Raw genomic sequence first — 11,355 nt, forward strand, 5'->3', positions numbered from 1 at the left:
CCTGAAAGCAAATAGGAAAATAGCCCACAGCCTGGCTTTTCCCTCTTTGCCTCACTAGGAAAAGAAACTCCACCGTTTTCCAAAGAACTTATATAAAAAGAAAAAAAGTACAAAACAATAATACCTTGCATTAAGAACCATAACAGGCTCTGGCTATAAGAAATTGAAACACAGTCTGATTAAAAGATAGCCACGATTAACCAGTACCATCCACATACATGGTAAATTACACCCAAAGCTCCTTGTAGCCGAATTGCTTGGGTTCCTCTGTAACTCACGAGATGTGTAGGAGACACCTTGAGATAAGATGCAGTTAGGAGGAAGTTTGTTAACTCACAGCCGAGGAAAACACAAAAAGACACAGCAATCACCATCTAGTCCGTACAACCCAAAGCCCTCATACCGAATTGCTTTGGGGGTTCCGTTGTACTCACAGACTTTTGGTATAATGATTTGAAAATAAGAAGGATTAGGAGGAAAACCTTGTTATCCACGAGCCGAGAAAAAAAAAGACCCAGTATACAAATTCCCAGCCTGGACTTTAAACAATCCAGTTCTCTGATTGGTCCTCTGGTCAGGTGTTTGGTTACCCTTTCCAGGTAAAAGAAACTTAACCCTTACCTTACCTATCTATTTATGACAGACACCTACTCTGGAACCTACTCATTTGGAGAGATCATTTATCATGATATTAAATGAGGTTTCTTCTCTTTCTTCTTAGTGTACTTATTCAGAACTATATGCCTTCCTTCCATTGCACATCACACACCTTTTCAATGTCTGGACAAACAGCTTTGTGCCTCATACATTTTTGTATTTCAGTTTCTAATGTAACAATGTGATCAATGCTGCATTTCTTTTCCTAAAGCCATTCTGCACCTGATCTGTAATGCTATTGTTTTCCAATCAATGTCATTCACCATTCTCTCCATAATTTTACCCACACAGGATGTCAGAGCATTTGGTCTATAGGCATCCACTGTTTTGGCCAGTTTGCCTCGTTTTTGTACTGGAATTATTACTGCATGTTTCCACCCTACCAGTTTCACTTCTTTTTCCGATATAATATATAGTTCCAAGAGAATCCTCAACCAGCTTTCAGAGTGATACTTAAACATTATTACATATATTATGTGAAGACGTATTCTTATTGATATCAACAGTTTTCTCAGGTTCCCACATATAAAAACCATTCATTAAGGATCATATGGAGTTGGGATAAACCATGAAACTAGTAGTTCAGGACTCTATTCAAGTAACTGTCTTTTAATGCGGTGGGAAACTGCACTTTGATTTTCATCATTGCTCATGCTTTGGAAAATTTCTGATAATAAGAAATCGGAAGTCTCATTACAGCTTCTAACTATGTTGTCAGTCTAAGAAGACCTGGAATGTGACTGCTCTTACTTTAAGGTGCCAGAGGACTCTTCCTTTTTCTTACTCTGAATCTCATTCATTCTTCCAGTTTGTATATTTCTGATAGCTTGGTATCTTTATTTATCTGCCAACTTCCTCCAAGTTTCTTTGATTAAAAAAAAAAAATTCTTCGTGCTATTGCTGTATATCTTTTATACTGCATTAGATCTTCACTACTCGTGGTATTTTTGGTGTTTTTAAATAGGCTCTCTCTATATATATTGTCTGCCTGGGCTGGGAAGCACTCTTCCAGCTGCAGTGTAGTCATATCTTTAGTTAATAGCCCTGCATGTTTCTTATCTGGCCTACTGTCCATCTTCCTGGATCTGTTTCCTGAGTTAATCCTAGGTATACACACACGTAACATCTTTACAATATCCACACAACCCTACAGAGCATATAGTACACAAGCTATGAACAAAAGTCAGGCCCAGTTACAAAGCAGACGCTTGCTTACAAATTCACTCTCTGGTACATGGATTTGGCAAAAACATGTCTGGCATTGCACAGGCACAGGAATAGGGTGCGATGGACACTTGACAAAATCGCCAGACTTAGTGAGGGACATTGGGGGGTGGGTATTATGTCATTCAGTCATTCAACCCATAAAATAGCATATATAAAACTTTCCACACTGAAAAAACCCTGTCACATATCTAGCTAATAACAACAATACAAATAATAATACATTCAATTAATAATTAAAGAAAAGTGTGTAGGTGTAACCCACATATCTTGTGGGTGTGGTGTATTATCCCATCTGGTGGCACCAAGACCACTTACAGAGAGAACAACAAGTCTGCTCTACAGCCTTAGCTAACAGTCAGTTGGCTTTTAGTTCATGTGGTAGAGTCTCATGCACTAAGCCTCAGAAGTCCCAGGTTCAATTCTGGCCGCTGATGACCAGGGTCTGTCAGTGTTACATATACTGTATATGAGATTATTACATGAGAAATGAAAATGAGCTTGCTTTGGGATTTTACAAGGCACTCATATCATTTAAACACATTTGGTACCCTGAGTAATGATAACACTTCTTGCAAATCACATAAATAGGGAACCCCTGGTCCCTTTCCTTCACCCCATTGCAAAGGCACAGGGGTTATTGCTGGCTGCCCTAAGACTGCAGAAAACCCTATGGGCAAAACATATGGAAAAAAGGGGATCAATTTATACAGAGGCCTGAAGCGGCCTCCCATAGTGCATTAATTAACACTTAATAAATACATCAAAATTAAATACATTACAGAAATAAAGTCTGTCATTACAGGTTCTTACTTTATGAGAAGCTCCAGAGAAAAGATGCAGAGGGAGTAATGGTAGGTGAAATTCTAGGGAGGCTAAAGGGGCTGGTAGAGGGAGCGGACAGAGGTCAAGGAAACTGAGTTAAACAAATGAGCTTATGAACAACCAGAAAATATACTTCAAGTGAAAGACAATAACTGGATTCCTTTGCAAAGAAATTTACAAAGTTTTCTCACAGGAAAAGCTACACACTGTCTGGAAAGGAAGAGTAGATTGAATTACTTGCCTTGGTGAAATTAAATACCCAAATAGAGAATTGCTACGTCTGTGATGGTGATGACTGGGGCTTGCTCACCTGTGACAACCCCCCTCCCCTCTCATGCTGTGGAGGCAGGGCCAGGCAGGTCTGCAAGCAGGCATGCTGCCTCAGGCACCACCCTCCGCAGCTCCCATTGGCCGCAGTGGCTAACAGGCTGAGAGCCTCACGGCCAATGGGCTGGCAGGAGATGGGGATGGAGACAGCATGCAGAGCTGCCAAGACTGTGCTGCACAGCAGGGACACATGGGGGTGGGATGCCGCTTGCAGGGAGGCAAGGGAGCCCCTCCCCCCAGGTGAGCAGGCCCCATGGTAAAAATGTTGAGCTTCGTGGCCGATGGGCCTCAAAATTTTTGCCATGGACACCTGTGTCCGTGTATGGACTTGTAGCCAACCCATTGGATATTCATGTAAACACATTCCTGGGGGCTGGTACTGGAACACGCCGATCCGGAGGAAAGACAGACAGAAGAACGGGATGATGGATAGAAATGTTTTGTTCAAACCCACAGGTACAAAGTGCAGGGTGGTAGCTAGCCACATCAGGGAGGTGACACGTACCTTGTTTGCATCAGTGCATAAAAGAGAAGCGATAGGAGGGGGGTCTTTGTCTGGCCAAGGGGAGAGTGGAAAGTCCTGGGCCCACCTGTAGTAGTGTTCTTTTAGTGTCTGTGGGGCGCTGGCACCATGCTTTGTCGGAATAAACCTGGCACAGTGCCTTCGCCACTGAGCCGAGTCTGTGGCCTTTCTGGGCAGTTCGATCGAAGCTTGCTGGGCCGGCAGAGACATTGGCCACACAGAGCTAAGCCCCAGGACGGCCAGGAGGAGGCGCTATCCAGCGGTGACTCCAGCACCTGTCACTGACCCAAAGAGGGAACATTGAGCGGAATAGCCTCTCTACTATTTGTCTACTAATTAGGCCTATTTTTTAGCACACCAAGGCTTACTGATTTCCAAACCCACATTTTCTTGTCAACCAGGCATGATCTTAACAGACTTCGAGTTCTCTCAGTAGGTCTTTTTGTTTAGACTAAAACTTTTTGTCTCCCTTTCATACCTTTTGCCATCAACATTTGTCATTGCAGGGTATTGTGACATCTTGTGAACTTTCACATACATTTTACAACTGAGCTCACAAGCAGGGTAAATTCATCAGCCCAGTTATCACAACAAGGCTCCCAAACACGCATGGGAAGTTTTCACAAACCCCAGAACTCCTGGGTCTCAAGCAGGGACTGGAACCAGCTACCTCCTCCACCCTTTTGTCTGCTAGGCAGCTAGCAACCAGGATCTCCCTAAAAGTGGAGGGGCCACCGGTGCCCGAACCATGGCCCCGCCTGCACCCCCCCCACACCACCCCTTTCCCCAAGGCCTCACCCCTGGCTCGCCCCTCTCTGCCCCCTTCCCCTTATCTCTCACCCTTATGGCTGGTAAAAAGCAATGGGGCCATGGCCCCCTGGCCGTCCCTGTTCCAGCGACCCTGGTGGCAACCCCTCATCCCTTGAGGTGCCAGCCGGTAAGGCTGTATGTTGGCGTATCCCCCATAGAAGTGGTATAGGCAGCTGCCCCTTGATCAGTTTGGCTGGTCAGGACAGGCTCAGCTTTCTGCACAGCTGGTCTTAACCAAGCAGTAGTTCCTGGACTCTGGTTACACAGGGCCAGTTAGGGAAGGGGTTCAGGCACTGCCCCACTTTGGCAAACCTTACCCAGGTATTTGACCCCACCCCATGCTGTGTGAATAGGGAAACCATCACTCTCCCCAGAGCTGGGTTCCTTTCTCTGCCCTCCCCCCACCTCCACTGTGGGCCCAGGGTGTTGCTGCAAGGTTCCCCCTGGTAAAGTGGGTCTGGGCAACTGCTTCCTTTCCCAGCCTATTGCTGCATGGTCCCCCGGGAACTACATTTTCCGAAAGGCCCAGTAAAAAGCAGTGATGGGGCTGCACTTGCCTTTAAATGATGGGCAGGGGCAGGCCATATGACATTAGCTTTGAATTGCCTTCTACCTATTCCACTGGTTTGCGGCAGATCCAGGGCAACTGTCTGGAGCAGCTTGAACTGGCAATCCTGTAGCTGTTCATATAAGCACAATTTCCACTGCCTCTTATGCGAAACCTGCAACAGAAACCAACAAATTCAAGAGACTCAGAACTGTTCGAATCATTCAGTCCGAAGAGACCACATGCAGAATACAGCCCCCATTCAGCAAAGCAAATCGCGCCCATGTCCCCATTCACTACGGTGGGTCTACAACTGAAAGCAATTTGTTCAGACTCTTTGGTTAACAGTTGTAACCACACTCCTGTACAGAATGAGGGTGTTCCAGTAGTTTAAAGCCCTAGCACTGGACTTGGGAGATCTGAGTTTGAGTCTCATCTCAGCTCTAGACCTTCTGGGTGACATTGGGCCAGTCATTTAGTTGCTTTGTGTCTCAGGTTCCCCCTCTATGTAATAAAGCTGCAAGCTCTGTGGCGCAAGGGATGGGGGTTTGCAGCAATCTTGGTCACTGTGTAGGCCATTTGCTTATTCTGTACCAGTTGGTACTTTTACAGGGTAGGTGGATGTCAAGACTGAATCCCCACTCTGTCACAGTGCAGGAGTGGGCCCCACAATGATTTTAAAAAATTATACTGGCCACTCCAGGCTTGTATTAAACTCCCAAGGTTACAGCTTCTCTCTGACCTTGGCTTGGTAAATGCTGCCACCACCCAAATTCAAAAAACCTCCTTTGAGCCCAGGAAGGAGCACTGGGGAATTCCTCCCTGTGGGGTACCCTCAAGCTCTTTTACCCTCCTCCAGGGAAGAGCTGAGAAAGAAAACAAAGGAAATTAGCTGTGGTTACCAGCTAATCAAACAATATGCACAAACCTCTTAGGACACCAAAAATCCAATCTTGTTCTTAAAAATGGTAAATTTTATTAAAAACAAAAGGGAAACATACATCTGGATCTTAGGCTTTTTCCTAGATCTTAAAAAAAAAAAATTACAAAAATTAAACACCCAAACTAGTTTTCTTGGGGGTTTAGCTGAAAGGTTACAAGCAAACAAAAGCATTAGGGGTTAGCACAGAGGAGATTCACAAGCCAAAATAAAGAAAAGAAACCTGATCGCATCTAGCTAAACATTCTGATCTACTTAAACATTTGGAGTTCAGATAAGCAGCTCTAGGCATGATCTGATGATTTATGATCATACCTGGCTTAAGCTCCTTATAGCCTAGCTGCTCCGTCCCTCCAGTCCAGCTCAGAGAACGACAAAGGGAAAGTTTCTTTCTCTATTTAAAAAAAGTTCTAGCCTCCCATTGGCTCTTTTAAGTCAGGTGCCCACCTATTTTTCTTTTACCTGGGGAACTTTTTAACCCTTTCCAGGTAAAGCAAGCAGAGAACAGCTACCAAGAGGCATTTTACAGCTAACTGGCTGGCTGGCTGTCCATCAAAGGGAGCTCTCCCCCCCCACCCACTTCATTTATCACAGTGGCCCAACACTTACAAAGTGAATCAAGGGAAAAGGGACCCACCAGTTGCTGAACTCGGTGCCGTTGGACCATTTCCAGCGCTGGCCAGGGCTCTTCTGGAGGCCGATCCAGTGGTCCTCAAGTCCTTTATAGCGCTTCATGAACTCCTGTTAAATAAAGCAAATGTCCATTAAGCACCTGGATCTCTGCAGTCTGTGCTGGATTCTCTGAGTTGTCACACAGGACACTGGGTGAACTGTCCAGGGTGGCAATTCTCCTCCCACAGCTTTGATCTAGTGCCCCCCCCCCCCCAATCCTCTGAGCCAATTCTCTTCCCTGCTTTGCGATCAGCAGCAGGTTGGACTAGGGATAACCCCAGCACAAGACTCAGCCTCATCTGGGTAACTGTGAATAGCCCCATCAACTCCTGTAGTGAGAAGATCTCGTTGCCCCCACGGAGCTGTGGCCAATTTACAGCAGTTGGGGTCTGGCCCTGTGGGATTTATAAAGCTTCTGTGTTTCTCTCTCACCATTTCCTGCTGGGTGTCAATCCCAGCCAGAGAGGCACCGAGGGCAGAGCAGTGGCTCTGGCTGTAGGTCCAGTTCCCTTCAGCCTGTGAGAAATAGTAACACTTCCCCAGGTACCCGATCCAGCCGTCTGGGCAGGCAGCCACTGCGGAGGCAGCACCAGCTGAACACGACTCAGGTTCCTTTGCTGGAGATGAGAAAGTAACAGGGTGAGAGATCTGCCCATCACCTTCTGTAGCCACTGCAACAAGTTCTGTAATGACACCACAGCAGATACCCGCCTCCCCATGCACGCGCGCACACACACACACACTCACACACACTACGCTGTGGAAGCCTGGGCTTGTGCCTGGGAAGATTCCTTTTTTTCCAATCGACAGAGGCCAGCAGCCAGCTAGCAGCTTCTCAGCTTCCTTTGCTGTGACTGCAGTTTTGTTCAGTGCAGGCACAAACCCTGCCAGTGCCTGATTAAACCCAACCCTCAGGCACTCAGGCTGCTGAATAGCAGGGCTGCATCTTCAGGGACAAAGAAAAAAAGTGACAGGTGCAATTCAAGGTGGCCCGCAGACTGCACGCTCTAAAATCCACCCTCCTGAGTGATGTAAGGACCTAACCTCCCATGCTCTACAGAGCTATGTTGGTGGGAGAGCTCCTGCCGATACAACTACTGACTCTCGGGACGTGGATTAACTATGCTGATGGGGGAGTCCCATCAGCTTAGAGCGTCTTCATTAAAGTGCTACAGAGGTGCAGTTGTTCCGATGCAGTGTTTTAAGTTCAGACCTGCTCTAAGGCTTAGCAGAAATGCAGCTGGAAACCCTGAGCTCCTTATGCCACCTGACTAAGCAGCAGTGGAAAAGGGGTCTGCTCATATCACAGCCTCTCTGATGCACCTCTGCCCCCTTACCTACTTCAGATTTTGCATGCATTGAGAATTGCATTTTTATCTTGGTTCATGGAGCTCTGGCAATGGGATCTGGCTGTGCAATGAATAGACTGGGATGATTCCAGGTTCAAATGTTCATGCAGCATCTCAAGTTGTTCAGGCTGCTGCACCCTCCCTTTTTCCCATCCAGGATGTTTCCTCCTGGCTGCCAAACTCCATATATGGCTAAATTAATCTTTGCCCTGCTCTTCATGCAGTCATTGGCACCAGTAAAAAGCAGGGGGCATATGCAACTGTTCTGATACCACAGGGTTTTACACTCACTTTGCACTGGTCTAAGTGACTCTGGATTGCATCACCCAGTGACATTCTCACCCACACCCCCTGCACCTCCACACTCAAATATTGTAGATGCATGTTTCTGGTCAGCACAGTGCTCTAGCACACTGGCTGTGCAATGCAGGGGAGCTAATGTTGCTGGAGGAGAAAACTTGCAAGGCTGAAAGGCTGCTGGGATCAGGGAGCTGACAACCAGCCAGGAACAGGTACGACTCCCTCCCACTGAAGGCAGGGGGATAACACGGTGACTCACAGTCCTGGGTAACCAGGTGTGTTTGGGTGACATGGCAGAGTAAGCCAACAGCCAGTGGGAGCTGGACACTCGGGGTGGGGGAGACCCCACAGAAATGCCATGGGCTCAGCAGAGTCTGATGTGACTGTTGAAGCAGGGGTGAGCGAGGGGAAGAAGGGAGAAGTTGGATGGGGGATGTGACATTTCCAGCACTGAGTGTAAGGTCCAGAGATGGGGTCAGTGTGGGCTCCACACTCACCTGACATGGCGATGAGGACGATGATGAGGATGATAATGGTGATGATCAGTACGAGATTGAGACCCACACTCGGAACTGCCCAGCGACGTGTGCATAATCTGAACCCAGACAGCAAACCTGTAATAGAAACAGCCCTTAATGCTCATGCTGCTGCTATAGTGGGGAGGGTCAGCAGCTTTTTTTTTAATAAAAGGAAGAGTTTCAAACTATCTATCCCCAGACACCCCATCTATCTATCTACCTATCTACCTACTAGAGTCACCAGATGTCCTGATTTTATAGGCACAGTCCCGATATTCAAGGCTTTGTCTTTTGTTGGTGCCTATTACCCCCCCCACACACACCATCCCAATTTTCACACACTGTCAGCTCACCTTAACACACACACAGACACACTGTGAAGTGAAAAAATTCATTCCAAATGTGGGGGAAAAGTCATTTCAACTTTTTTGAGGGGAAAAAAAAGCAAAAAGAACACCCCCAAAATCCCAGAAATATGTGGGTTTCAATTTGAGGTTCTCAGAGATTTCCTCTGCCCCTTCAAAATGTTTTCCACTAAAAGTGCCTTTTAAAAAGGAAGAGAAGGGAGGAGAGGGGGACCCCAATACCTTAAATCAAAAACTGAATTTGTCTCCTATTTTCAAACGCAAAAGAATTCCCTGCAAACAAACTTCCCCATTTCAAATAGAGATTTTAATTGTTTGCTCTGAATTTTTTCTATCAGGAAAAAAAAATCCCATCTCTAACATTTTTTGACCGAAACAAAACAAAAAAAAAAATTCAGTGAAAAAAATGGTCTAGTTAAAAAGAAAGGCATTTTCCACCCACATCCACCCCTGAATAAAAATTGATGTTAAATGTTTGACCAGCCTACTTAGCACTGAAGAAAGAATTAGACTGAACATGTAGGGACTGACTTAGAGACCTTTGGATCAACAACAGACTTCTACTGCCTGAGCTAACAGTGCTAAATTGAAGGCAGTAACTGACATCAATGTCTTCTACATGAACCAACCACTAGAAGGAGATAAAGGCCCTCACTGAGTTAATGCGGGTTGGACAGGAGAAGGGTAAGAAGATCCCAAAGAGACAGCTGTACCTGTAGGGTCAGTTTTGCTGCTCTCTCCATCCTTTGGAGAGATGGTCACGGGAGTGTCCCCATTTTGTTGCACTTGGGTTTCCTGGGAACCCATGAGTGGATCTGTCTCTCTCTTCTCAGCAGGACACGACCTGTTCTCCATCTTTTCCATCTCCAAAAGCTGTGACATGCAGACCTGAGACTCTATCTGGAGGCAGTGATAAACTAACACACCCACAGTGGGTTGGGCAGTGCTGGCAAAGCCCTTCTTAATCACAGTTTTGAAACAGCTCACTGGATTACACCGCAAGTGCGGTTTGCTTACGGGATGCGATTGGAGAAAACCCTTCCCAATACAATCGGGTTGTGACTTTTGCCCAGATGTGGAATCTGAGTGGGTTTTGTTTTTTTAAATGCTTCATTCAATCCTTGATGCTGCTTTTATCTGCAGCAGGTGCTGACCAAATCAGTTCCAGTTTCTTGAGACATCCTTGCTTTCTGTCCTCTTGTTGTACTCAAAGTGCTATATGGGATCTTTTCAGGGAGGATAAGGCAAAACGCCACATTTATTAGTAATAGAGGTTTAATTAACACTTTATCATATGCATATGATATATTACAGTCATGCATTCACACACACACACACAGACACAAACACACTCCGTCTTGCTGTTGTTACCAACACGTTGTCCCTTAACTGCACTTGGCCAGGTAGTTAGAGTGGGGGAGGGGTGGACCGGGCTTCTGCCGATCGCAGCAATGCTCGATGCGTGAAAGACGAGACCCAGGGTCCTTCTGCAGACCCTTGTATTTGTATAGCAGCTCCCTCTCTATGCAAATCAGACCAGTTCAAAATCTGGGTCTGTTGTCCGTTGGTCTTGTGCTGCTCTTTTTTTCTGGGTGTTGTCCCAGCTTGCTCAAACATGGCGTTTTCTAAAGAAGGTGCGCTTGCTGTCTAATTCCTGAGGTCGTCAATAATGTCTTGCTTCCCTCCATTGGCCACTTGACAGTTCTATGGTCCTTTGCTTGGCTTCCCATTCTTCTTAACTGTTGTAGCTGTCCTGGAGGTGGTGGTCCTTCCAAGCCTCACTCATTCACACCTTCATTCAGTCAATGGGGCAATTGATTACAGAGTGGGGGGGAAGATTGTATTCTAATTTTAGCAAAAAGGCACACTGTTTCTTTTACTTTAACTGTGACTGAATCCTATGGGCTAGAACATTTGATACAAAGTTTTCAACGAATTTTCTAATACAAAGTTTGTAATGACCGAGCACAAATGCCAAGTATAGAAATACAAAATCAAAGTGACAGAAGTTACAATGCAGGCAAGTGTAGTGAATGGTGAACAGAACTTACATTAATAAAGTGAACAAATTAAAAACAATTTCATTTATCAGTTCTACACTCTCTCTGAAGTCCCTAGTTGGTCTGTGTTCAAGGATTTACCTGGGGAGAGAGTTTTCAGGGTTACTCTGGCTGCTTTGTGTTTATGTTGTTCTATCTGGCAATCCAGAGCCCTGCACAGCAGGGTCATTCGCAGTGCGTAGGAATGTGACTACCTTGGATTTTCTATAGCAAGTTTAGTCGGAAGGATCCCAAAGCA

At 45.9% G+C, this 11,355-nt stretch overlaps 1 protein-coding gene across 1 annotated transcript; it reads right to left on the minus strand.

Moving 5' to 3' along the window:
• Positions 1-545: 545 nt before the first annotated feature.
• LOC116825155 (C-type lectin domain family 2 member B-like) lies at positions 546-10,432 on the minus strand. The gene is made up of 6 exons (XM_032780913.2): positions 9,771-10,432; positions 8,672-8,788; positions 6,958-7,142; positions 6,491-6,594; positions 4,980-5,088; positions 546-3,837 (listed from the first exon to the last, which is right to left on the minus strand). Exons 1-5 carry the CDS (start codon positions 9,937-9,939, stop codon positions 4,980-4,982), a joined length of 684 nt encoding a protein of 227 aa, XP_032636804.1. The 5' UTR covers positions 9,940-10,432; the 3' UTR covers positions 546-3,837.
• Between the last annotated feature and the right edge of the window lie 923 nt (positions 10,433-11,355).

This window comes from Chelonoidis abingdonii, chromosome 12 (assembly GCF_003597395.2).
Source record: "Chelonoidis abingdonii isolate Lonesome George chromosome 12, CheloAbing_2.0, whole genome shotgun sequence".
Classification (NCBI taxonomy): Eukaryota; Metazoa; Chordata; order Testudines; family Testudinidae; genus Chelonoidis; species Chelonoidis abingdonii.